This window comes from Ranitomeya imitator, chromosome 4, assembly GCF_032444005.1.
Source record: "Ranitomeya imitator isolate aRanImi1 chromosome 4, aRanImi1.pri, whole genome shotgun sequence".
Taxonomy (NCBI): Eukaryota; Metazoa; Chordata; class Amphibia; order Anura; family Dendrobatidae; genus Ranitomeya; species Ranitomeya imitator.
Genome location: NC_091285.1, coordinates 104,614,598 through 104,640,768, shown reverse-complemented (window position 1 = coordinate 104,640,768; position 26,171 = coordinate 104,614,598). Strand labels below are relative to the sequence as shown.

Sequence of the window (26,171 nt, the reverse complement as noted above, 5' to 3'; positions counted from 1 at the left end):
GGGCCCGTTCCGGCTTTATAAAGGTAGCCACGAGTTGGCTTTCTCACGAGAAACCATTTTGGAGGAGGCGAGCGCTCGCAGAGGTTCCGTGCGCGGTCAGGCAACCAGGAGGCTTAGGCTTACAGTGACGCCACACCTTCCGTGACTGTTTTTAAGGTACGGTTCCGTGAGTGGCGCGGGCGGGATTCTGGCCTCCGTGTGCCGCGCGTGGTCACGGGCAGCTGCGTGAGCGCCTCCGAGCTGGGCCGCACTAATCTCTCGCTCTCTCCCTAGACGTGATCACCTTGCCCGACTGCACCGAAATGTCCGAGGCCGAGCAGCAGTACATGGAAACCTCCGAGAACGGCCATGAAGCTGCAGAGGGCGACGCCGACGCTAAACAGTCCGCGGCGCTGGTAGGCCAAAATGGGTCCGAGGGTGAGCAGATCAATGCAAGCAAGGCCGAGGAGGACGCAGGGTGCGTACCTGATATTTCCCCCAGTGTAAATCAAGCCGCGTAAGTTGTGGAGCCTTCCTCTGGTAACTGTATATCTAACGGTGCATCCTTTGTTCCCCTGCTTTTGTTGGCGCCATCTGCTGTAGGGGGAGGGGAGGGGCCTGGCGTGCTTTCTGGCCGGCTCCATCCCTGCCCCGCTCTGAGCGCTGCAGCCGTATTCCGCCGTGTGCGGGGCCTCCTGCCGTGTGCGGGCCGGCTGCAGGGCTCAGTGCTGTGTATGTTTTTTTTTTTTTTTGCCGCGATCCGTCCTGAGCAGTCATTTCATGTGATCTGTGAGGCCGCCCATCCACTACTGTCCCGGTGATCTGTGAGGCCGCCCATCCACTACTGTCCCGGTGATCTGTGAGGCCGCCCGTCCACTACTGTGCCGGTGATCTGTGAGGCCGCCCGTCCACTACTGTGCCGGTGATCTGTGAGGCCGCCCGTCCACTACTGTGCCGGTGATCTGTGAGGCCGCCCGTCCACTACTGTGCCGGTGATCTGTGAGGCCGCCCGTCCACTACTGTGCCGGTGATCTGTGAGGCCGCCCGTCCACTACTGTGCCGGTGATCTGTGAGGCCGCCCGTCCACTACTGTGCCGGTGATCTGTGAGGCCGCCCGTCCACTACTGTGCCGGTGATCTGTGAGGCCGCCCGTCCACTACTGTGCCGGTGATCTGTGAGGCCGCCCGTCCACTACTGTGCCGGTGATCTGTGAGGCCGCCCGTCCACTACTGTGCCGGTGATCTGTGAGGCCGCCCGTCCACTACTGTGCCGGTGATCTGTGAGGCCGCCCGTCCACTACTGTGCCGGTGATCTGTGAGGCCGCCCGTCCACTACTGTGCCGGTGATCTGTGAGGCCGCCCGTCCACTACTGTGCCGGTGATCTGTGAGGCCGCCCGTCCACTACTGTGCCGGTGATCTGTGAGGCCGCCCGTCCACTACTGTGCCGGTGATCTGTGAGGCCGCCCGTCCACTACTGTGCCGGTGATCTGTGAGGCCGCCCGTCCACTACTGTGCCGGTGATCTGTGAGGCCGCCCGTCCACTACTGTGCCGGTGATCTGTGAGGCCGCCCGTCCACTACTGTGCCGGTGATCTGTGAGGCCGCCCGTCCACTACTGTGCCGGTGATCTGTGAGGCCGCCCGTCCACTACTGTGCCGGTGATCTGTGAGGCCGCCCGTCCACTACTGTGCCGGTGATCTGTGAGGCCGCCCGTCCACTACTGTGCCGGTGATCTGTGAGGCCGCCCGTCCACTACTGTGCCGGTGATCTGTGAGGCCGCCCGTCCACTACTGTGCCGGTGATCTGTGAGGCCGCCCGTCCACTACTGTGCCGGTGATCTGTGAGGCCGCCCGTCCACTACTGTGCCGGTGATCTGTGAGGCCGCCCGTCCACTACTGTGCCGGTCCTGGTGATCCTTCACGTCTCTTGCATCTTGCTCTGCTTGGCTTCTGTGTTTTTGAGCTACAGATGAGTGGTGATCAGTAAGAGCACAACATGGCCTCTGCACCTGATCACACCTCCCTGCTAACCCACATGACTATATGCATCCATGGTCCTTGGAGCAGATGGCATATGAATGGATGCATATAAGCAAGGACTATACAAAACTCATGGGCTTTAACCCTTTCATGACAGGGCAGGTGGTTTGCAAGTATGTTGTATCGTTTGCCTCTTCCAGAGCCATCAGTTTCATCTCTTGCCAGAAGGGCTAGTCTCTACGCTCTAACCTCTCATGCAGTGTTGGCTTTTTATTGCAGATTTTGGGTTAGTGAGGTGACTGAAAGAATGACAGTTCTGGTATTTTTCAGGTTCTTTTCATCTTTAGTTTGACAGTCTCTAAATTTTAGATTTTATTTTTCTTTTTTTGTCTGCAGACCTGACAAGTGTTTGTCCTGTCCTCATTTGAAACCACTATGGCTTTCTCCCTAGGAATCTTGAACCTGTAATCATGCTGCCATCAACTTGAAAGCAGCAATGTGAGCAGGTTTCTCTAGTCTCTCCTGTTGGTGTATGCCCAATGTTAACAGATGCAAGCTGCAATGACTACACAATGTCCAAAAAACCCCAGCAGCACTCTGTAAGGGCCAAGATATACGCAAACACCTCTATACATGAGATCTAAACTGCGTTGTTGCTAAATAAAATCTACTTCCAAACAAGCATTCTTGGGGCATAAATTGACCACTTCATATACACCCATCAACCACTGCAGGTGACCTCCCTCTGATAGTGTAGCCTGAGAGCCCTGTTTAGAGGGACAGGTGCCCCTCAGAGGGAGGCCCACCTTGGGTGGTTGATGTGCCTATATGAATTGCCAATTATGCACTAGGAACTTTCATTTTCTGTAAGTAGATATTTAGAAACAACGCAGTTTAGATCTCATGTATTTAGTGTTTTCATATATCTTGGCCATTAAAGAGTGCGGCTGTTCTTGATTTTGTATAGATCTATCTAATGTCCTGTTCTCATCTGGGAGTTTTTTTTTCTTTTTAACTGTCTTTTACGGGGCCCCTTAGTTTCCCTTTCAGAATTGCAATGTTTCTATACAAAACAAAAGCCATACTGATGGTCCGTGTGACATTCGATTATTTTCATTTATTTTTTTTAATCAGATTACTCGTCCGATTAATACGGTTGTGTGAGTGAGCCCTTAGCGGCATTGCTGGATGTAGATTCTTCATGCACCTGATGTAGACCATTGTCATGAAAGGGTTCAGCACACTGCAGTCCAGGAAACACCTCTTTAAGAGACCTGTGCCGGATGCTGTAAAATTCCCCAGAATATTCTATGTACAGCTTAAAGCGCCACTCAGAGGTGTGGGTGGATTGGTTTTTAGATCTCTGGTGTCACTAATTTTGCATTCCCTGCCCCTAGTAATGTACTTCAGCCTCTGTCTTGAGCTGTTCCCAGTGTCACTCCAGTCTGCAGTCTTGTGGCCATGACTTCGAGCTGACAAGTCTAAGGGTACCGTCACACTATACGATTTACCTACGATCACGACCAGCGAGACGACCTGGCCGTGATCGTAGGTAAATCGTAGTGTGGTCGCTGGGGAGCTGTCACACAGACAGCTCTCCAGCGACCAACGATGCCGAGGTACCCAGGTAACCAGGGTAAACATCGGGTTACTAAGCGCAGGACCGCGCTTAGTAACCCAATGTTTACCCTGGTTACCAGCGTAAAAAAAACCAAACACTACATACTTACATTCCGGTGTCTGTCCCTTGCCGTCTGCTTCCCGCACTCACTGACTGCCGGCCGTAAAGTGAAAGCACAGCGGTGACGTCACCGCTGTGCTCTGCTTTCACTTTACGGCCGGCAGTCAGTGAGTGCGGGAAGCAGACGGCAAGGGACAGACACCGGAATGTAAGTATGTGCTGTTTTTTGGTTTTTTTTTTTTACATTTACGCTGGTAACCAGGGTAAACATCGGGTTACTAAGCACGGCCCTGCGCTTAGTAACCCGATGTTTACCCTGGTTACAAGCGAACGCATCGCTAGATCGGTGTCACACACACCGATCTAGCGATGACAGCGGGAGATCTAGCGACGAAAGAAAGTTCCAAACGATCTGCTACGATGTACGATTCTCAGCAGGATCCCTGATCGCTGCTGCGTGTCAGACACAGCGATATCGTAACGATATCGCTGGAACATCACGAATCGTACCGTCGGAGCGATCGAAATGGCACTGTGTGACGGTACCCTAAGTGTCACAAGCTCTCCTTGTAAGCATGAAGCTTTGTTTGCCCAGCAAACACTAGAGCGATCCGGCAGATCACAAACTACCAGAGACAGAATGGCACTGATAAAAGATGGATCCTGTGGCTGGGAACTGTGGGGCTAGGTGCAAAATATGTGGAGTGGTGCTTAATGGTTCACATGAAATGCTGCTACAGTAGGACAAATGTTATGTTAATGTTTCATGTGCAGGTTATTGTATCAACAGGAATTTATGAAAACATTTCACATAGACTTAAAGGGGTTTCCCCATGAATAGGTTACATGTACTCAATATTTGATCCAATACATCTTTCGAAGAATAATTTCCACTTTGAATGTTTAAACAAAAATAAATGAAATGTCCCAAGAACAAAGTACACTTTAACCAAGAGATCTTTGTAGAATAATTTCCTCAATTGGATACTTTTAAAAAAGAAAATGTCCCTGTGCTGAGTATCTTATAAATGTGCCCCTTCTGTGTACTGTTAGGCTAGGTTCACATTGCGTTAGTGCAATCCGTTTAGCGCATACGCTAACGAAATGTACAAAAAGGATTGCGTTTAGCGATCCCGCTAGCGCAGATGCCCGATCTGCGCTAGCGAGAATGGACCCAAAAACGCTGCAAGCAGTGTTCGAGGTTCGTCAGAAAATAACGGGACATACGCATGCCAAAAATGGCATACGTTAGCGATGCGTTAGATACATTGCGGTCAATGGGTGCGCTAACGGATCCGTTACATAGCGTTAATTTCACCATGTAACGGATTCAGTCAGCGGACACCCACTAACGCAATGTGAACCTAGCCTTGGGCAAAAAAAATTACTTGGCACTTGGTATTTGAAAAAAAAAAATAGATTCCTTCTTTATTGTACATCCAGACAAAATAGATTAAACGTTTTCGGTCCGTCATAGGACCTTCATCAGAATATCCTTATTGGAGAAAACTGGAAAATAAACACTTATAATATCCCGGTTGAAGAAAGTGAATTCACAGTTAGCAGTTTTGTGCTGGATGTCATGTGAAATTATGGGAATAAAGGCAGCTGTATGCCGTCTGGTGATGGTATTGCCAACTGTAGGAATGGGTAAGGAAATCAAGGTATATATGAAACCCCTTACATGAGCTTAGTTAATAGTATACCTGGACCTGGTGGGGCTATTCACATAACTGGAGAGGAACAGCGCTACTTGAATATGCAAAGGACTTGCGACAGGAATGGCGCAGAGTACCTCGGTAAAGGTACCGTCACACTAAGCGACGCTGCAGCGATACTGACAACGATCCGGATCGCTGCAGCGTCGCTGGAGAGCTGTCACACAGACAGCTCTCCAGCGACCAACGATGCCGGTAACCAGGGTAAACATCGGGTTACTAAGCGCAGGGCCGCGCTTAGTAACCCAATGTTTACCCTGGTTACCATAGTTAAAGTAAAAAAAACAACCACTACATACTTACCTTCCGTGTCTGTCCCCGGCGCTCTGCTTCTCTGCTCTGGCTGTGAGCACAGCGGCTGGAAAGCACAGCGGTGACGTCACCGCTCTGCTTTCCGGCTGCCCGGTGCTCACAGCCAGTACAGAGAAGCAGAGCGCCGGGGACCGACAGTGGTAGGTAAGTATGTAGTGGTTGTTTTTTTTACTTTAACTATGGTAACCAGGGTAAACATCGGGTTACTAAGCGCGGCCCTGCGCTTAGTAACCCGATGTTTACCCTGGTTACCAGCGAAGACATCGCTGAATCGGCGTCACACACGCCTATCCAGCGATGACAGCGGGACGTCCAGCGACGAAATAAAGTTCTGGCCTTTCTGCCCCGACCAGCGATATCACAGCAGGGGCCTGATCGCTGCTGCCTGTCACACTGGACGATATCGCTAGCCAGGACGCTGCAACGTCACGGATCGCTAGCGATATCGTCTAGTGTGACGGTACCTTAAGACCTATGGCAAGCCCACCCTTCAGTAGGTATGCCCAGGAGGGGGAAAGCTAATGTGACGTGGTAAGAGATGAGCAGCACTCCATTACTTGGCAGGAAACTTGCAAAGGGGATGATGCTTATTACCCAGGTCCGTCATGTGGCGATACCACCGGTGAGCACGAGGGCTATGGAGGAAAGCTGCTGTGTCCTGCTTCCGGGTTTAAGAAGCAGGACAGACACACAGCAGCTTTCCTCCAGGGTGGGCTTGCCATATGTCTTACCGAGGTACTCGGCGCCATTCCTGTCGCAAGTCCTTTGCATATTCAAGTAGCGCTGTTCCTCTCCAGTTATGTGAATAGCCCCACCAGGTCCAGGTATACTATTAACTAAGCTCATGTAAGGGGTTTCATATATACCTTGATTTCCTTACCCATTCCTACAGTTGGCATTACCATCACCAGACGGCATACAGCTGCCTTTATTCCCATAATTTCACATGACATCCAGCACAAAACTGCTAACTGTGAATTCACTTTCTTCAACCGGGATATTATAAGTGTTTATTTTCCAGTTTTCTCCAATAAGGATATTCTGATGAAGGTCCTATGACGGACCGAAAACGTTTAATCTATTTTGTCTGGATGTACAATAAAGAAGGAATCTTTTTTTTTTTTTTTTTTTTTTTTTTTTCCTTCAAAATACTGAGTGCCAAGTAATTTTTTTTGCATAATTGTATGGTTTGGACACCCGACTTGAGCACCACCGGCAGCATTATTCCAGTGTGCCGTGTTTATTTCCTTCTGTGTACTGTCTGACCGTACAGGAACATGGACTGATCATCGCACATCTCCTGGGCAGGGATGGAAGGATAAGATGAGACATTACTTCATGGGATATCATGATTCTTTCTGTGAGGTAAAATGTTGTTTAAAAACAGGCAGTGAAATGCTTTCACACAAAGAATCAGCTGTGATCCCCTGCCCAGGAGCTGTGGTATGATCCTGTGATATGTCCCTGTACGGTCAGACACAGCCATTACACAGTACACAGCAGGGGCATATTTATTAGATTATCGCAGCACTGGAGCATTTTATTTGCAGGCATCCAATTGTGGAGCTTATTATTCTTCAAAGATCTATTGATCAAAATGTACTTTGTTCTTGGGACAAGCCCTTTAAATGTTCCGCTCTGCCTCACTCAGGATTGACCACAATCTCTGCAAGGACACATGTAAATAGGGCAGGTATTCACCGATGTCAGCGGAGTTTGCCAACTGAGAATGTCCTTTTTCATGGAAAGGAGCATTTACACTGAAAGCTAATTGTAAATGAATGTTAATAAGGAATCCCACTGCCTAGCCTTTCGCTCAATGCATGTCAGGGCTGTTGAGGTGATAAGCAAACCACTGACTCCATTTCCCAGACTTGCGACTCCACAGCACTGCCTCACTACTCAACATGTACATTTATTTATAGGACATCTTATAACAAATTGTGTAAAAAAAAAAAAAATTTACAGCACATCCTGCACGGAACTACTGTACCCAATTAAATATTTTAGGAATCTATCCATTTGATATGGATGCCACCAAAATGGACCACAACTCCACAGCCCTGGTGCTCATTGCTTGTTTTTATGGGCAGACCTGGTGCTGATCATATTGTGCTGTTGGTACATGTAACCAGACCTTTAGGCTGTGTGCACACGATGCGGATTTAGTGCGGATCCGCAGCGGATTTTTCCGTGCAGAAACGCTGCAGATCCACACTGTGATTTACAGTACCATGTAAATCATTGTAAAAAAAAAAAAAAAGTTGTGCACATGGTGCAGAAAAATCAGTGTGGAATTACTGCGGATTTTAAAATGCATGTCACTACTTTTGTGCGAATCTGCAGCGTTTCTGCATCCCTCCATGATAGAAATCCGCATCAATTTAGCGGCAAATCTGAAGCTGCGGATTCTGCCAGTAGATGTGGTGCAGAATTTTCTGCACAACATCCGCATTTCCTATGTGTGCACATAGCCTTACAGCCTATGCCAGTCGTTGCACAGGAAGTGCTCAGCAGACGCTTGACTGCAGCTTGGTAATGGCGCCTAATGTTGTATCTTGCTACTATTCAACCAGCTATCTTAGTGCCCTTCCTAAAGGGCTCTTTCACTCAGACTAGAATTCTGTATTGCCTTATATAAAGTGCTTTTCCATAATGAATATTACCCATTAACATGATGATTGGCAAGTGCCTGATCATTGGGGCCTGTACTTTTTCCCACCACCAATAATGGGAATGTTGCTCTAGAGCCTCCATTAAATGGTGTGCTGACTGCATGCACATGGCTACTCCTATTTTCTTTGGGCCTGAGCACTGCATTTGGTCATCTTCACAACTTCCATGGCCTTTGACTGAATGGCAAGCATTACCCTATTAGTTTGATTTCTAGCAATCGGGCAATTGTCAGTGATCTGTGGATGATGTCTAGCTGCAATCCTGGTGAAAATAATTCTAGGTCAATGGTGAGAACCTTTCTAGCTTTGTGAGCCTCTGCTGTGGTTTGTCAGAAATATTGGCAAACCATGCAGGACCGTTTTTCCCTGCCTAATAAAATCATGGCTACCAAAAAGGAACTTTAAGCCCCCATTAGACAGTTGTCAGCTTCATGATGTTCGTAACGCCATGTGATTGATCGGTATTGGTTCTGTTCCTATTGCAGAAGTGTAAACATGGCAGATTTTAACAGCCATTTACACATGTCAATAACTGGGGAACAAGTAGTCGGGATCATTTTTCCAACTACTGGCAAATGCATGCCAAATGAGCAAAACCTGAAACATTCTTTATCTTGTGTTTTGTTTTTGTTCCCCCCTATAAAGCGAATGTTTAAATGAAACCTCACATGAGGTGTAAAACACATTTCATGGTGTCTCAAACGATAGGTAATCAGGAGGCAGGTCCTAGACTTCTCTTCTAGAACACACCCCGGAACAGTCCATCAATGGGACATTACTTTAGTCACTTACCGCAGCTTCTTACATTGATGTGCTTTGCTGATTTCTGAAATCAATATTCCTGATAAGTTACGCAGCTTGATTCTCTTAAACAGGATGTCATCAGGGGATGAGTATGAGTGACAACATCACCAGCCCCCCCCTAATCACCTTTTCAGGGTGGTGATGTAAGCTGTGGGACACCACTGTGAAAATCTGAAATGGAGCTGGTATGCCTCACTGCTCATTCTCACTGCCTTTTGACATCCTGTTTTAGGCTAAGTTCACACTGCGTTAGCAGCAGCCCGTTCAGCACATACACTAACAGGCTGCTGTAACGCAAGTTCCGGCGTTTGCATCGCGCTAGCGCAGATAGAGCATCTGCTAGCTTGATCTGCGCCAGCGGTGACGGACCTGGAAACACTGTAGCCCGCGTCTCCAGGTCCGTCACTCAATGACGGCACATCCCTAGCGCACGCCTATTGTGGGCATGCGCTAGCGATGCGTCCAACATTGCAGTCAATGGCGGCCGTAAGGCTACTTTCACACTAGCATCGTACGACGTACGTCGCAATGCGTCGTTTTGGAGAAAAAACGCATCCTGCAAAGTTGTCTGCAGGATGCGTTTTTCCCCATAGACTAAAATTAGCAACGCATTGCCACACGTTGCATCCATCGTGCGACGGATGCTACGTGTTTTTGCGGTCCGTCGGAACAAAAAACATTGCTTGCAACGTTTTTTTGTTCGTTGGGTCCGTTTCTTCTGACGCGCATGCTCGGCCGGAACTCCGCCCCCTCCTCCTTGAACCTTACAATGGGGCAGCAGATGCATTGTAAAACTGCATCCGCTGCCCCCGTTGTGATTTTGCTTCACAGCATGCGTCGGTACGTCGGCGTGAAAGTAGCCTTACGGACTACGTTACACCGCGTTTATGCCGCGGTGTAACGTAGTGGGTCTAACGGACACCATTGACGCAGTGTGAACCCAGCCTTAGAGAAGCTGCAGGCTAGAGGTAAATGTGCTGGTGGTGGATCGCCTCTCCAATTACTTATATCGATACTACTGACTGCAGAGGGCAGCAGTGGAAGAGGCTGTGATGACTGCAGTGCTCCTCCATGATGTCTTGTTCCGTGCAGCATGATGGAAGGGAAAAGTGAGTGCAGGAGTTGTCCTGATGACTTGTTTGAGACTCCTTAAATGAACCCTTACAGGATGTATAAATGACCCATCTATGAAGGATGGGGTATTAATATAAAGCAGATTTCTAAGTAGTTGGTTAAAAATATTTATAGAGGGATTTTTTGGTATTTGAGGATTCCATTAGTTTGTTAGGGTGTACAAACATATTTTTGAGGTGGGTCTGCTTCGTAACCTGCCTGAAACTGATGTGAAACTCTACGAATGAGCATGTTACTCACAAGGGGCATACTGACCATAGGAAGACATGTGGGTGCGAGGACTTGGGGCAGTCAGGATTTATAAGAGCAGCAGGGCTGATTAAGTGGAAGCATGTGGAGCACACCAATCATGGGTTCAGTCCCAAGACACGGGTGTGTTTAACTGGATCTAGAGAGATGTCATTAATCCTGGAAAACTTGTAAAACCTGTCGTGGAGCACAACAGGTCGGGAGACTGAAGCAGAGCCTGGGATACCCTGGGCAGGTGTAACAAATGTGCACGAGTCTTTTCAACATTGCAAATTACATGTTCAGTTTTTTTCAAGCACTTTCTCTCCAAAAAAGTTGTGTAAGTCTTGGATCCAATGAAAGACACAACATTTCACAGTTGGCACTCCGGAGCTCTTAAATGCAGTTGTCATTCGTGAATGTGATCCCATTTAGAGGAGTATTCCTGCAGAGATTGCAGTCAGTCTACAGTGCCTATAACCAAGGCGTTGGTGGAAAGGGCTCTGGTGGATACTTCTAAATTATTTTTTGTCATTGTTCACTCGCATATAAGACGTCAGAAGTATGGAGATTTCATAATGCTGCTTCCCACTGTCTTGCAGTTTAGGTTTTAACCCCAGCGTTTGACATTACTCTGTGGAGTTGAATGCAGCAGGTTTCAGCTGTGACGTCCGGAATTTGAGTTATACCGGATTTAGGCCACCTAATCCCTTTTTTCTTATGGCATCTGAGCCGTAAAATACTGAGGCACCCTCACAATGCAGTTGCATTGTGGCTAGGGGTCCTGCAAGTGTTTTCAGGCATAATAGAGCTTGGCATAAGTGGCTACAAGACACTGCACCTGGCTGAACCTGCATATCGGCCTGCAGCTGTTCATAAGGTTGACTACATGATCCACTCAATACATGTGCATCAAGTCTGACATCCACTTGCACAATAGACTGACCCTTCAATAGAATGGACATGGTGATTCTTTAAAGGGAATCTGTCAAACACCCCATCTCCCCTTAGCTGTTTAGTCAACTTTCCATGACCTACATGAGTATAAAGAGAAGCCTTCATATCTGATCCAATGTCTTATTCCAGAGAAATCCATTTTCTTAGCTCTCAAAAGCTAATTTCCATTTTTTTTTTCTCATTACAAACACACAGCTCTCACAGCTCTTCTGTATTACAACACTGCTTGCTGGCATGTGAGATGGAAGCTGAAGCACTAAGGAGCCTGCAGATGTTTTAATGACACAGCTCTGCAGAGAGCAGCCATTACATATCACACTGGTAACTCCCTCATATAAAATGATATGGAGGCAGATTCTCATGGAGATCTGTGTCCACCCCATAGTTCTTAAAGGGGTTGTCCACTACTCATGAAAGCCCTTCTCAATCCCAGTTTCCCCTTTGTATAACACTTCCAGTTCCCTCTGGTGCCGGCATGGGATTGACCTTTTTATGCGATCCCTCCAGCCAATCGGCAGCTGCTTCACTTGCCCTTGCCCCACCTACTAAGAAATTGCATACACTTGTGTGAAGTGAGAGACTCTCTTCCTCTAGATGTACAGCTTCTTCTCACAAAATTAGAATATCATAGTTAATTTATTTCAGTTCGTCAATACAAAAAGTGAAACTCATTTTATATAGTCAGATCACTCTGGTTGTAATATTTCAAGTGTTTTTTTTTTTTTTTTGAGGATTATGGCTTACAGCCAATGAGAACTCATAAGTCATTACCTCAGTAAATTAGAATAATTAACAAACGTTCTGCAAAGGCTTCCTAAGGCTAGGGTCACATTGCGTTAGTGCAATCCGTTTAGCGCTAGCGGATTGCGCTAACGCAATGTTTTTTATGGGGCCGCGTTCGGGGTCGCGGTAACGTCCCCGCTCTCGCAGATCCCCGATCTGCGAGAGCGGGGAACGGACCGCGGGCGCGCCTCGGACGCTGCAAGCAGCGTCCACGGCGCGCCAGGAATCTCCGGCGCGTCGCTAGCGCGTGCTGATCATGGCACGCGCTAGTGTAGCGCGTTCCCATTAGCGTGAATGGGCGCGTTAACGGACGCGTTGCACGGCGTTAATTTCGCCGTGCAACGCTGTCCGTTTAACGCGGTCCCATAACGCAATGGGAACCCAGCCTAAGCATTTAAAAAGGTCCCTTAGTCTGTCAGTAGGGTCCACAATCATGGGTAAAGCTGCTGACTTGACAGATGTCCAGAAGGCAGTGTGTCAATACACACTCCACAAGGAGGTTAAGGCACAAGGTCATTGCTAAAGAAGCTGGTTGTTCAGATTGTGATATCCAAAGCATATTAATGGAGAGCTGAGTGGAAGGAAAGTGGCAAAAAAAAGGTGCACAAGCAACCAGGATAACCACAGCCTTGAAAGGATTAAGAAAAGGCCATTCAAACATTGGGGGAGATTCACAAGGAGTGGACTGCTGCTGGAGTCATTGCTTCAAGAGTCACCACACACAGATGTATCCAGGACATGGGCTACAAGTGTCACATTCCTTATGTCAAGTCGCTCATGACCAATAAACAATGCCAGAAGCGTCTTACCTGGGCCAAGGAGAAAAAGAACTGGACTGTTGCTCTGTGGTCCAAGGTGTTTTCAGATGAAGGTAAATTTTCATTTCATTTGGAAATCAAGGTCCCAGAGTCTGGAGGAAGAGTGGAGGCCACAATCCAAGCTGCTTGAGGTCTAGTGTGACGTTTCCACAATCAGTGATGGTTTGGTGAGCCATGTCATCAGCTGGTGTAGATCCACTGTGTTTTATCAAGACCAATGTCAGCGCAGCAGTCTACCAGGAAATTTTAGAGCACTTAATGCTTCCCTCTGCTGACAAGCTTTTTGGAGATGGAAATTCCATTCTCAAGCAGGACTTGGCACCTGTCCACACTGCCAAAAATACCAATACCTGGTTTAAAAACCACAGTATCACTGTGCTTCCTTGGCCACACCCAACAATGCAGATGAGCTGAAGCAACATGGGCTTCCATAACACTTCAGCAGTGCCACAGGCTGGTTGCCGCCATGCCACACCTCATTGATGCAGTAAGGTTACGTTCACATTTGCGTTGTTGTGTGTTGCGTCGCTGACACAACGCATGCAAAAACGCATTGTTTTGTGATGCATGCGTCCATTTTTGGCTTTATTTTGGACGCAAAAAAATGCAACTTGCGTCCTCTGCGCCCTGATGCTTGCGCCAAAAATGCCGCATGAGTCACAAAACGCAAGACAACGCATGTCCATGCGCCCCCATGTTAAATATAGGGCTGCGCCCGACCCAACGCTAATGTGAGCATAGCCTAATTGATGGAAAAGTATTTAATGCATTTACTGAACATTATTGATGAGGGAATATACTCGTTAGTCGAGATTTCTCGAGCACGCTTGGGTGTCCTCCGAGTATCTTTTAGTGCTCGGAGATTGTTTTCATCGCCGCAGCTGAATGATTTACATGTTAGCCAGCATAAGTACATGTGGGGGTTGCCTGGTTCCTAGGGAATCCCCACATGTAATCAAGCTGGCTAACGGATGTAAATCACTCAGCTGAGGTAAGGAAAACTAAATCTCCGAGCACTAAAAAATACTCGGAGGATACCCGAGCGTGCTCGAGAAATAACGAGTATATTCGCTCATCACTACTGAACATGCATTTCAGTAGGCCAACATTTCAGATTCTAAAATCCTTTTTCAAGCTGGTGTTATAAAGTATTGTAATTTACTGAGATAATTACTTTTTTTTGTTTTGGCTGCTGGCCATAGTCGTGAACATTAACAGAAATACACTTAAAATAGATCACTCTGTAATGACTGAGTTTTACTTTTTGTATTGAAGAACAATACACTCCATTTTAGGCCTATAGGCTAAGGCCACCACCATCAGGGGCTATCTACAGCATTATAGAATGCCCCCGATGTAACCTGAAAGATTACCCACCCAGGGGCGGTCCCTGTCCGGTCCGATGGGCTTTGCGGTCTGGGTCCGGCACCTCCCATCTTCATACGATGACGTCCTCTTCTTTGCTTCCTGCCGCGGCTCCAGGCCCCTCTGACCTTTCCCGGCGCTTGCACACTGCAGTACTTTGCTCTGCCCTCAACAGGGCAGACAAAGTACGCCTGCGCAGGAGCCGCGGCAAGAAGCAAAGAGGACGTCATTGTATGAAGATGGGAGGCGCCGGACCACAACGCCCGTCGGCCTGGACCGCCACTGGGTGAATATAATCTAACTTGTTTTTCTTTCAGGCTACATCGGGGGCATTATAGAATGCTGTAGATAAGCCCCTGATGGCGGTGGCCTTAGCTTATAGGCCTAAAATGGGGTGACAGATTCCCTTTAAAGAAAAACAAAACAATTTTTGCTGTCTTATTCCAGAGAAAGCAAGGTATCGCTTTGTTTGGCTTTCAATGACCTACATTTCTATAGCTTAGAAGTGTTGATCCTACTGGCAGATTCCCTTTAATTTGTCAACTTGATACAAATTGTCCACTTTTAGGAGAGATGTGTTTTTAGCTTAATGTTGGGTACTGAGGATTCCAGATTCTGTCCCATCTAAAAAGGTAGTGTCACATGAGCATTCAGCTCTAATGTATAAGGGGATGGGTTTTCTACTCCAAGTTAAAACTTTTTTTTTTTTTTTTAACAAAGTTCAGACATGTAATTTATACAAAAAATTGGAAGTGGTTAAAAATAACATCTGTGATTCTTCTAACACTTAATTCTCCCTAACCTGATGCACTTCCATCTAGGAAAATGTTTGTTGGAGGTCTCAGTTGGGATACAAGCAAGAAAGACCTGAAAGATTATTTTTCAAAGTTTGGAGAGGTGTCGGATTGTACTATCAAGATGGACTCTAATACAGGGCGATCTAGAGGATTTGGCTTTATTCTATTTAAAGATTCTTCAAGTGTTGACAAGGTTTGTTTTACTCCTGGGTGACATGCATGCCTATGACTGGGAGGGAGTTTGTGGTGACCTAAGACTGCCGGTGTTCTGTATAAGGCACTAGGAATGTTTTTAACAATCTCTTGCATGTACAGAGGGGGGCAGACTTTGATAAGTTACTGGTTTACTTTCTTTATACATATTGTAAAAAAAAAAAAGGCAACTAGTGAATATGGCAGATAAGTACTAATGTATGAGTAGGTAATGTGTACATGAACCGTGAAACGCTTTATAAATTGTTCACTGTCTTTTTACAAAACTCCATTTCAGGTTCTGGAGCAAAAGGAACATAGATTGGATGGAAGGCTGATTGATCCTAAAAAGGCAATGGCAATGAAGAAAGATCCAATAAAGAAAATATTTGTTGGTGGATTGAATCCAGAAGCAGGAGAAGACAAGATAAGAGAATACTTTGTAACTTTTGGAGAGGTAAAGTTCAAATAAGCAGTTAACCCTGTATCAAATCTTAAAGGGAATCTGTCACCAGTTTTATGACATAGCATCTAAAAATATCGCCTTAAGCATCTATGCATTCCCTACATTGTTATAGAACCCCCCTGACTCCCCTTGTATACTTGCAAAAACCTTTTTTTGTGTCCCGCGCTGTATATTTCAGTCCGGTCCCATGGGCATGGTTTCAGGCCTCTACATCACGCCAATCGGCTTTTGGTCGCCATAGATAACACCTCTTGCCCCGTGCAACCTCTATGATGTGTGATGGCGGCCAACAGCCGATGGGCATGATGTAGAGGCCCAAAACCATGCCCATCGGACCAGACTGATACAGCACGGGACACATTAAAAACGTTTTTGTGAGTATACAAGGTGAGTCGGGGGTTCTATAACGATGTAGGGAATGCATAGCAGACACTTAATAAGGTGATATTTTTAGCTGCTATGCCATTAAACTGGTGACAGATTCCCTATAACCCCTTTCTGACCTCGGACGGGATAGTATGTCCGAGGTCAGAGCCCCTGCTTTGATGCAGGGCTCCGCGGTGAGCCCGCATCAAAGCCGGGACATGTCAGCTGTTTTGAACAGCTGACATGTGCCCGTAATAGGCGCGGGCAGAATCGCGATCTGCCCGCACCTATCAACTAGTTAAATGCCGCTGTCGATCGCAGACAGCGGCATTTAACTACCATTTCCGGCCGGGCGGCCGGAAATGACGTCATCGCCGACCCCCGTCACATGATCGGGGGTCGGCGATGCTTCAGAATAGTAACCATAGAGGTCCTTGAGACCTCTATGGTTACTGATCCTCGGCAGCTGTGAGCGCCACCTTGTGGTCGGCGCTCACAGCACACCTGCAATTCTGCTACATAGCAGCGATCTGATGATCGCTGCTATGTAGCAGAGCCGATCGTGCTATGCCTGCTTCTAGCCTCCCATGGAGGCTATTGAAGCATGGCAAAAGTAAAAAAAAAAAAGTTTAAAAAAAATGTGAAAAAATATAAAAGTTTAAATCGCCCCCCTTTCGCCCCAATCAAAATAAATGAATATAAAAAAAAAAATCAAATCTACACATTTGGTATCGCCGCGCTCAGAATCGCCCGATTTTATCAATTTTTTTCACCACTTAGGTAAAAAATAACCTAGTCATGTTAGGTGTCTATGAATTCGTACTGACCTGGAGAATCATAATGGCAGGTCAGTTTTAGCATTTAGTGAGCCTAGCAAAAAAGCCAAACAAAAAACAAGTGTGGGATTGCACTTTTTTTGCAATTTCACAGCACTTAGAATTTTTTTCCCGTTTTCTAGTACACGACATGCTAAAACCAATGATGTCGTTCAAAAGTACAACTCGTCCCGCAAAAGATAAGCCCTCACATGGCCAAATTGACAGAAAAATAAAAAAGTTATGGCTCTGGGAAGGAGAGGAGTGAAAAACGAACACAGAAACGAAAAATCCCAAGGTCATGAAGGGGATAAAGTTTTTTTTTTTTTTTTTTTTTTATTTAAATTACATGTATGCATTTACTTTCTGAAAACTGCAACACCCTCCAGCAAAAGTTTCACTTATGTTCTGGGAAAGTGTCTTTGTGTGAAGGGGGCTCAAGCTCAGCTGTTGGCATATTCTATTTGGACTTGTAAATCCTGAACAGTTGGAAACTCAGTTGTGGTTTAAAAAAAAAAAAAATCTGGAGTAATTAACACTTGAAAACCACCTACAACTAACATCGGTCTGTGTTGGTAGGTAGTCTTAATGTTCCACATACTTCATATTTTAGTAAATCTTCACTTAGAACCTTAGATTTGCCAAGCAGCTCACATTTTGATCAGTGGAATTAAGGAAAGGTTTATTTTTACATGAAGTTACAAAAAAAGTGGGTAGTTGGCCCTGAAACCAGACAATATTTGGGGAATTTAACAAATGCTTGCATTCTTACTAAACGTCACATTTCAGATTGAAGCAGTTGAACTTCCAATGGACCCAAAAACCAACAAAAGACGAGGCTTTGTGTTCATTACATTCAAAGAAGAAGACCCTGTCAAAAAGATCTTGGAAAAGAAGTTCCATAACGTCAGTGGTAGCAAGGTAACTTTTTTCTTTTTGTTTGTGACAAACTTGACTCTAGTCTTCCTATATTAACACTGGCCAGTGATGTTTGTGGTAAAGGCATTAGCACACTCATCTAGAGTCTGTCCCAATCCATGATTGCACTACGCTTTTAACCTTTTTCATCAGTATAATTTTTTAAACAATTTTTTTTTTCTTGCATAGGAAGTGTTAAAAGTTGACCAGCAAGTTCTCATTTTTCCAACAAATTATAAAACCTTTTTTTAGGGATCACGCATCACATTTGAAGTGACTTTGAGGGGTCTATATGACAGAAAATACCCAAGAGTGACGCCACCTTTCTAAACTGCACCCCTCAAGATGCTTCACAAAATTCAAATGAACGTGGAAGCAAAAAAGAATATTTAACCCCTTTCCGCCATCAGATGGAATAGTATGTCCGATGGCAGAACCCCCGCTTTGATGTGGGCTGCGGCAGTGAGCCCACATCAAAGCCGAGACATGTCGGCTGTTTTGTACAACTGACATGTGCCCACAATAGCTGGTGAAATCACGATTCTTCCGCTGCTGTTAACTAGTTAAATGCCGCCGTCAAATGCTGATTTGGGTCTAAAGTAAAATTTTCGTGAAAAGTTACGAACCTGTCAGCAGTTTTGGCCAATATAAGATATGGCCACCGCCTTTCAGAGCTTATCTACAGCATTCTATAATGCTGTAGATAGGCCACCGACCCGACCATCTTCTTGCAATGCCGCCCTCCTGTTGCTTCATCGCGCTCCTGCACAGGTGTACTCATCTACCCTCTTAAGGGCAGAATAAAGTATTGCAGTGCGCAGGCGCTGAGCCTCTGACCTCTCCGAGCACCTCCTGTTTTGTACAGCTGTCATGTGCCCGCAATATCGGCAGGTGGAATCTTGATCCACCCGCCGCGGTTAACTAGTTAATGCTGCTGTCAAACGCTGGCAGTGGCATTTGACAAGTGCTTCCAGCCATTGGGCTGGAAATGCGTGCACCGCTGACCCCCGTCTCGTGATCTCCAGCAGACCTCTATGGTTGACACCAGATTGCTGTGAGTGCCACCTTGTGGTCGGCTCATAGCAATGCTGTAGTTCTACTACATAGGAGCGATCTAAGCATCGCTCCTATGTAGTAGAACCAATCAGGCTATGCCAGCTTCGAGCCTGCCATGGAGGCTATTAAAGCATGGCAAAAAAAAAAAATTATTTAAATATGAAAAATAAAAAAATAGTTGAAATCGGGCCCCCCCCACCCTCCTCCTCCCTTTCCAAATAAAAGAAAAAAATCAAACCTACACATTTGGTATCGCCATGTTCAGAATCCCGATCTATCAATAAAAAAAAATTAACCTGATCTCTAAACGGCGTAGCGAGAAAATTCAAACTGCCAAAATTACGTTTTTGGCTGCCGCAATATTGCAATAAAATGCAATAACGGATGATGAAAAGAACATATCTGCACTGAAATGCTATCATTAAAAACGTCAGCTTGGCACTAGTGATCGAGTGTACTCATTGCTCGGGTTTTGCTGAGCACGCTCGGGTGGTCTGAGTATTTTAGTGCTCGGAGATTAAGTTTTTGTTGACGCAGTTGCATGATTTACGGCTGCTAGCCAGCCTGGGTACATGTGGGGGTTGCTAGGGAATCCCCACATGTATTCAAGCTGTAAATCATGCAGCTGAGGCAATGAAAACTAAATCTCTAAACACTAACAAATACTTGGAGACAACCCGAGCATGCTCTGGGAAAACCCAAGCAACGAGTACTCTCTCATCACTACTTGGCACGCAAAAGATAATCCCTCACCCGACCAGAAATCCTGAAAAATGGACTCTTCACCACTTAGATAAAAAATAGCCTAGACATGTTTGGTGTCTATGAACTCGTAATGGCCTGGAGAATCATAATGGCTGGTCAGTTTAAGCATTTAGTGAACCTAGCAAAAAAAGTCACACAACAATTTTGAGATTGTACTTTTTTTGCAATTTCACCGCTTTTGGAATTTTTTTTTTCTCATTTTCTAGTACAAGACATGGTAAAAACCAATGATGTCATTCAAAAGTACAACTCGTCCTGCAAAAAATTGGCCCTCACGTGGCCATATTGATGGAAAAAGTTATGGCTCTGGGAAGGAGGGGAGTGAAAAACGAAAATGCAAAACTGTAAAAAGCTTCAGGGGATAATTATTTTTGCATGCATAGTGTTCACTACTAAACACTGCAGCACATTCATTGAAGGATTGTGTACGATGTGCTCCCATCCCACAGGTGAAGCCAGCAGCAGCCCTTGTCTCCTGTGATGTACATGCTCCAACCCCACTGTATACAGTAAAACCCTAGTGTCTGATGTATCTCTACTGCAGCCCCCCCACTGCTGTAATGTAGGGGTACGTGCCCACGATCTGGAAGCTTTGGGTGCTGCCTTCTATTGAGCACTGGTGAATCCGTATGTCTTCACTGAACTGTGTGGATTTACAGCATTCAATATTCTTGATTGTCTCTGCAAGAAAAATGTACACGCCGCAGTCTTGAAGGACTCCATGTCAGTGTCCACAGGCTCAGATGCTCATCTAGTGGACATGGGATTTCTAGAAACCCCATCCACTATGCTGGAACATCTGGCCGCTGCTGGTTTGATGCTGCATAAATATGTAGCAATTCCCAATTGTGGGAACATACCCTAAGCAAGTGATTAACTTTCCTCTTTGAGAGCGGCATAAGTACAGTATACATCAGTGTTCAGAACAAATTGCTGCTGCACACTCTTTACAAAACTTTGAAAGTGCTCCAGACACCCACATGTGAAAGCAGTTGTGTAGCAACATAATCCATACCACCTAACCTCACATGCCTCACCACATTAGCCATCACATTAGGGGTGAGTTAATGGTTTGACCAAATTTAGCTGGGTACCTTCCAAGTTTGATTTTTGTGCAGCCCCCAAATGATATAACTATCTAAATGGCCCTTAGAGTATAGATGTGGTCTTGTTGGGTATAATAGTTGTCTGATCCTCATTCAGGGATGGAGCTATGGTTTTTTTTTTTTTTTTTTTTAAATTGTTCCCTTGTTTCTTTTTAGTGTGAGATTAAGATAGCCCAACCTAAAGAAGTATATCAACAACAGTATGGTGGAAGAGGAGGCGGCTTTGGCGGTAGAGGTGGACGGGGTGGAAAAGGTGAGTAATACAAGGGATGTCTTGGAGTACCTGCTTAGTGGTTCAGTAAACATTGAGAACATATTATGTTACAATTAATGTTTAACAATGTTATCCAAGATGTACAGAAAAAATAAAGGCTTTGAATGAACCTGTTAAACTGGAGTTTGTATGGTTCCATAACACAGTATTGGCATATTGGTCTAATTTACTTCCAAATTTGGTCATTTCATGAGTCCAAAGAAATCATGACCAGTTTCTTCAAATGCCATGTTGCAGTGAATATTCTGCAGATACAGGGGCTTCTAGAAATGCAACGTACCTGCACCATCATGTAAATGACACCTAGACTTCAGTATTATGCCAACCAACTGAGATGGCTGGAAAAATAGAATTCCTTATCTTGCCCAGACTAACTGGTTTTTTTTTTTTTTTTCTCCCCCATATTAAAGATCTTGCAAAAGTGTTACTTTACTTCTGGTTTTTGAAAGGTCCACATAGCATTAATAGCAGAAGCCTGGCTTACTGTATTTTGTACCATTAAAGCGCTAATGAGCATGTGAATGTTGTGACATTACTTTCTGGTTTCATCAGCTCCGTATTAAGGTGAATCTGTCAACATATTTGTTCTACAGCCATCATGCAGGGCTATGGGGTCTGTAAGCCTAATTACGGACTCCTCAATTTTCCCAGACAATACAGCACGTCACTGCTGAGCATGTACATAACGTGCAGCCGAGATCCTTAGATCAGGAACAGAGCAGACTTTTCATAACTTTCCCAAACTCTTGAGAAAATTTACAGCACATGTATAAGAGCAAAAAGTTTGCATACAGGGGACACCAACTAGCAATAAATAACAAATCTTTATTTAAAAAATGCAGGTCAGACTATTAACCAGTTGTGCTTTCTAAATGGTTTTATGTTCACCACGGTTCTTAAATACATATAGCTATACATGTTTATAAGACATCCACTAGGATACCACATAATGCAGCGATTCACATAGACATTTTTTCTGCAGGTCAGTCTATTCCTGTTTTGCTGTTCAATGTCCATGTGAATCTGTGCATTATTTGGTATCCTAGTGGATGTCTTACAATCATGTATAGCTATATATTCATAGTTTTGATGCCTGCAGTGTGAATGTACAATTTTCATAGTCATGGAAATACCGAAAAATCTTTAAATGAGGCGTGTCCAAACTTTTGGTCTGTACAATATGTATTTAAGAACAGTGGCGAACATAACCAATTGTGCTTTTTAAATGGTTCTAATAGTCTGACTTGCCTTTTTTTTTTTTTTTTTTTTTGAGTAAAGATGTGTTTTGTTTATTGCTGGTTGGTGATCTGTGTATTTGCAAACTTTTCGCTGTTGCCTACTGGTCTATAGGTATGAGATGTTGATGGCCATACTTTATTAGGAGTGTTCTGCATTAAACTATACCCAATTGATTATTTTAGGAGTTTGTCCCTTTTTATACAGACTTCACCAAAATGTACTCCGACTCCACAGCCCTGCTATTAAGAGCATAGAGGTTATAGACTGCTGGAGAGAGATGCCCGTGTCTCGTATTAGATTCCCTGTTGTGGATAAATCCTCGTGAATCCGCGTGTAACGGACATCTCTTCAGGGCAGCGTCCTGCCTATAGTCTCCGAGAACGCTTCATCACCACATCGCACTTCCCATCAGTGTCGCTCTATCCCTCTGCCATCAGCCGCTTGAGGAAATCTCGTGCATGCGCATTACTGTTTTGTTTCTTCATCAACTGCCATTCCTAGTGCTATCTAGCACACGTGTAATGGCATTGGGAACGGCACCTGCGCAGAAGGCACTGGATGGGAAAAAATCAGTAATGCACATTCCACTCAAGCGGCTGATGTCGGGGATTAAGCAGCATTGATGGGAAGTGAAATATGCATTTTGAAGTAAGCGTTCTCTTCTGTGCAACGTCCTGCCTATAACCTGGAAGAGGTAATCTCAGACGGATTAAAGATTTATCAACAAGGCATCTGATGTGAGATGTGTACTACTCTTCAGCAGTCTACGGTTTACATGGGCACACAGGTTAAAGAGAAACTAACTTAAAGGGGGGAACCTGTAGCCAGTTATGGCCCCCACCCTTCTGGGCTGATATATAGCATTCTATAATGCCTCATATCTGCCCCAACCTGACCTGTAGGAGCAGAGAAGTAACAGATTATACTCGCCTGTGGAGTGGGGCGGTCTGGTCTGAGGGATGTCGCTGTTCTTGGTCCAGCGCCTCCCATTTTGCTATGCCGTCCTCCTGCTTGCTTCGTGTCTCGCTCCTGCGCAGGCGTATTTCTGTCCTGTTGAGGGCAGAGCAAAGTATTAGTGCACAGGTGCCAGGAAAGGTCAAAGGGCCCTGGCACCAGCGCACTGCAGTACTTTGCTCTGCCCTCAACAAGACAGAAGTACGCCTGTGCAGGAGCACTATGCCAGGGAGCCTGTGTGGATAATGCTGCCATGTCATCCACATGAAGCAAGCAGGAGGGTGGCGATCATAAGAAAATGGGAGGCGCCGGACTAAGAACATAGACACCGCTCGGACTGGGCCGCCCAGCAGGTGAGTATAACTTATTTTTCTTTTGCAGGTCGGGTTGGGGGTAGATGTACAGCATTATAGAATGTTGTATATCAGTCGTGACAGGTGCTGGTCATAACTTATATCAGGCAGATCATTGTATAAAGAAAAATGTGTTATACTAGTAACACAAACCTAGTTTTAAACAGTGGATAATTTTTAGGTACATTCCCTTTTAAAGCTATGTCTTAAAACTGGCAATTCTGCAGTATTATGAAGCTTATAGAAATGGTATAAAAAGATCTCTACTATCCACTTATCACCCACTCGTTGCAGGTCATCCTCACATTTCACCCTTTGACATCTGGTGAAAAAATATTGCAATCTGCAGCAAATGCACGACTTGTGGCTTTCCAGTCATGCCTGATTCTCTAAGATGTGTGCCTTAGTGAATCGGACACCAGACTCCGTAGACTCCCTTAAAGCTGGTGTGAACAATGTTTTACTCTTGATGAATTTGGGCCTATTTTTAACTGTAAAGCCATTGGCAGATGCAGCAGAGCTGCAGTGGGTTTTAAAGGAGTATTCCCATTTCCAAGATACCCTTCCAGTATTTAGTAGGTGTAACCTTCGCAAATGCCTCCAATTAGAACTGTATTAGTTTTTCTGATTGGCGGTCATTTACCCCATGTGCAGGGTATTACAGTAGCTTGGGTATCCATGGTTACAACCTCTTGACTGCAAAGTCACTTGTCATAACCATGGATGCCTAAGCAATTGCCATGCACATAGGGTAAATGACATAAGTGTAGTGTAGTTCTTCTGATTTGCTAATATTAGGTCCGTACATACTGAAATAGAATCTTGGAGATGGTGAATGCCATTAGGTTGCTCTTAATGGAATGTTAAAAGGCAGTATATTTTTGTTTGCACGAATTGCACAATTGTCCTAAAAATGACAACTGAAATTCTGGAAAAAGACAATGTGAATGAGATTATAGAAATGTCACTCACTTCTATTAAAGGTTGTCAAGACCTTTTCATGCAGAAAACACTTTTACAGTACCAGTAAACTTGGATTTCTATAAAGTTTCATTCACACAGCTAATTTCTGACTTGTGATGTCTATAAACTTCAGAGTTTTTTGCTGCAGTTTTTTCCTGATCTCAAAATGGCTTGTCAATTTATGTTGCAGTTTTTTGGCCATGGCTTTGAGTTTTTCATTCAGGAAAATCAAAAAAGCTTCATGTGAAGACTTGCTGTGATGCTGTCTTTTCAGGTAGAAGCTTTTAAAACTCAATGTGAACAAACCCTAAAAGTAATCATTAAAGTAATCATTAGCTGTGTAACATTTAACTTATGAGACTATTATTTTGGGTATTGGCACTTAAATATTTTGTAGCTTCCAACAAAACACTATTCAATGCATTATCATGTTTAAGGCTTGAAAATGTGAAGTGTAAACTGATGTTTAGGCCACCACATAGTGATGATCACGCTGAGGAGACTTCAAAATACTCATTTTGGACCAGTTTATGCATAGCGCTATGGTAAACATCAGTTTTATCCCCTTCCGTTATACTAAATACTTTTTAGGTCTCTTCCACCCAAACTACCTCCTCTGTACATGTTTGTTTCAGATATTGGTATGTATTGACAAATGTCTTCGTAGGTCAAGGACAGAGTTGGAATCAAGGATACAGCAGTTACTGGAACCAAGGTTATGGCAATCAAGGATATGGCTATGGCCAACAAGGATATGGTGGCTATGGAAGCTATGACTACACTGGATACGGGTATTATGGATATGGACCAGGTTATGATTACAGTAAGTGTCACTAGTTAAGAAATCAAGAAAAACTCATCTAAATTCTTCATTGCTATACACCTGAGCAATGTAGAATCTATTTTCCAAGGCCTTTATTTTCTTTCCCTCCCCATGTTAGGTCAGGGCAGTGCAAATTATGGAAAAACTCCTAGACGTGGTGGCCATCAAAATAACTACAAGCCATACTGAACATTTCTTCAGGTATGCATCATTTAGGAGTTCCAGTGCGGCACAAATTTCAAATTTATTTTTTTTGCATTCTCCCAGACTTTCATGTATACTGTAAAAATTGGCAGTGTTAAATTGTATGAATAAGTAATAACTTATTATTCTATCATTAGGTAAATACAGCTGATTTGGGGGTCTGCTTAAAACTGCAGCTCTGCTTCTAGGGACTGCCTCTTGGAGTTAAGTAAGGACTCATGCTCCTTTTTGTACAGATGGCCTCATCCTAGGGAACCAGTGTCAACTTCCACCTTTTTATTTTGTATTGTTTGTGTCATACATTTCCAGAATTGGAAGTGTTAATTTTACTGTACTTTTTGGTACCTTTTGGATTCTAATGTGTATTGTAAGGTATTTTACATGTGCAAATTCACCATTACATTTTTGAAGCTGTCAAAGCTTTTGAAATAAAAACAACTTTGACTAA

The 26,171-nt window shown here is 44.8% G+C and overlaps 1 protein-coding gene across 2 annotated transcripts; it reads left to right on the top strand.

Moving 5' to 3' along the window:
- Positions 1–26,171, top strand: HNRNPAB (heterogeneous nuclear ribonucleoprotein A/B). Of its 2 annotated transcripts, none has more exons than XM_069763897.1 (9): positions 1–156; positions 274–496; positions 15,254–15,422; positions 15,720–15,878; positions 17,858–17,989; positions 21,070–21,166; positions 25,364–25,519; positions 25,638–25,720; positions 25,861–26,171. In XM_069763897.1, exons 2-8 carry the CDS (start codon positions 303–305, stop codon positions 25,706–25,708), a joined length of 978 nt encoding a protein of 325 aa, XP_069619998.1. In that variant the 5' UTR covers positions 1–156; positions 274–302; the 3' UTR covers positions 25,709–25,720; positions 25,861–26,171. The 2 variants fall into 2 exon arrangements, with proteins under 2 accessions (XP_069619998.1, XP_069619999.1); XM_069763898.1 differs by having other exon boundaries at positions 18–156; positions 274–457.

Excerpts from the sequence above, each read along its gene's own strand:
- HNRNPAB (XM_069763897.1), top strand. The coding sequence starts at position 303 with ATGTCCGAGGCCGAGCAGCAGTACATGGAAACCTCCGAGAACGGCCAT. Across the intron at positions 17,990-21,069 it reads ATAACGTCAGTGGTAGCAAG|TGTGAGATTAAGATAGCCCA; the intron begins GTAACTTTTTTC and ends GTTTCTTTTTAG. Across the intron at positions 21,167-25,363 it reads AGGTGGACGGGGTGGAAAAG|GTCAAGGACAGAGTTGGAAT; the intron begins GTGAGTAATACA and ends ATGTCTTCGTAG.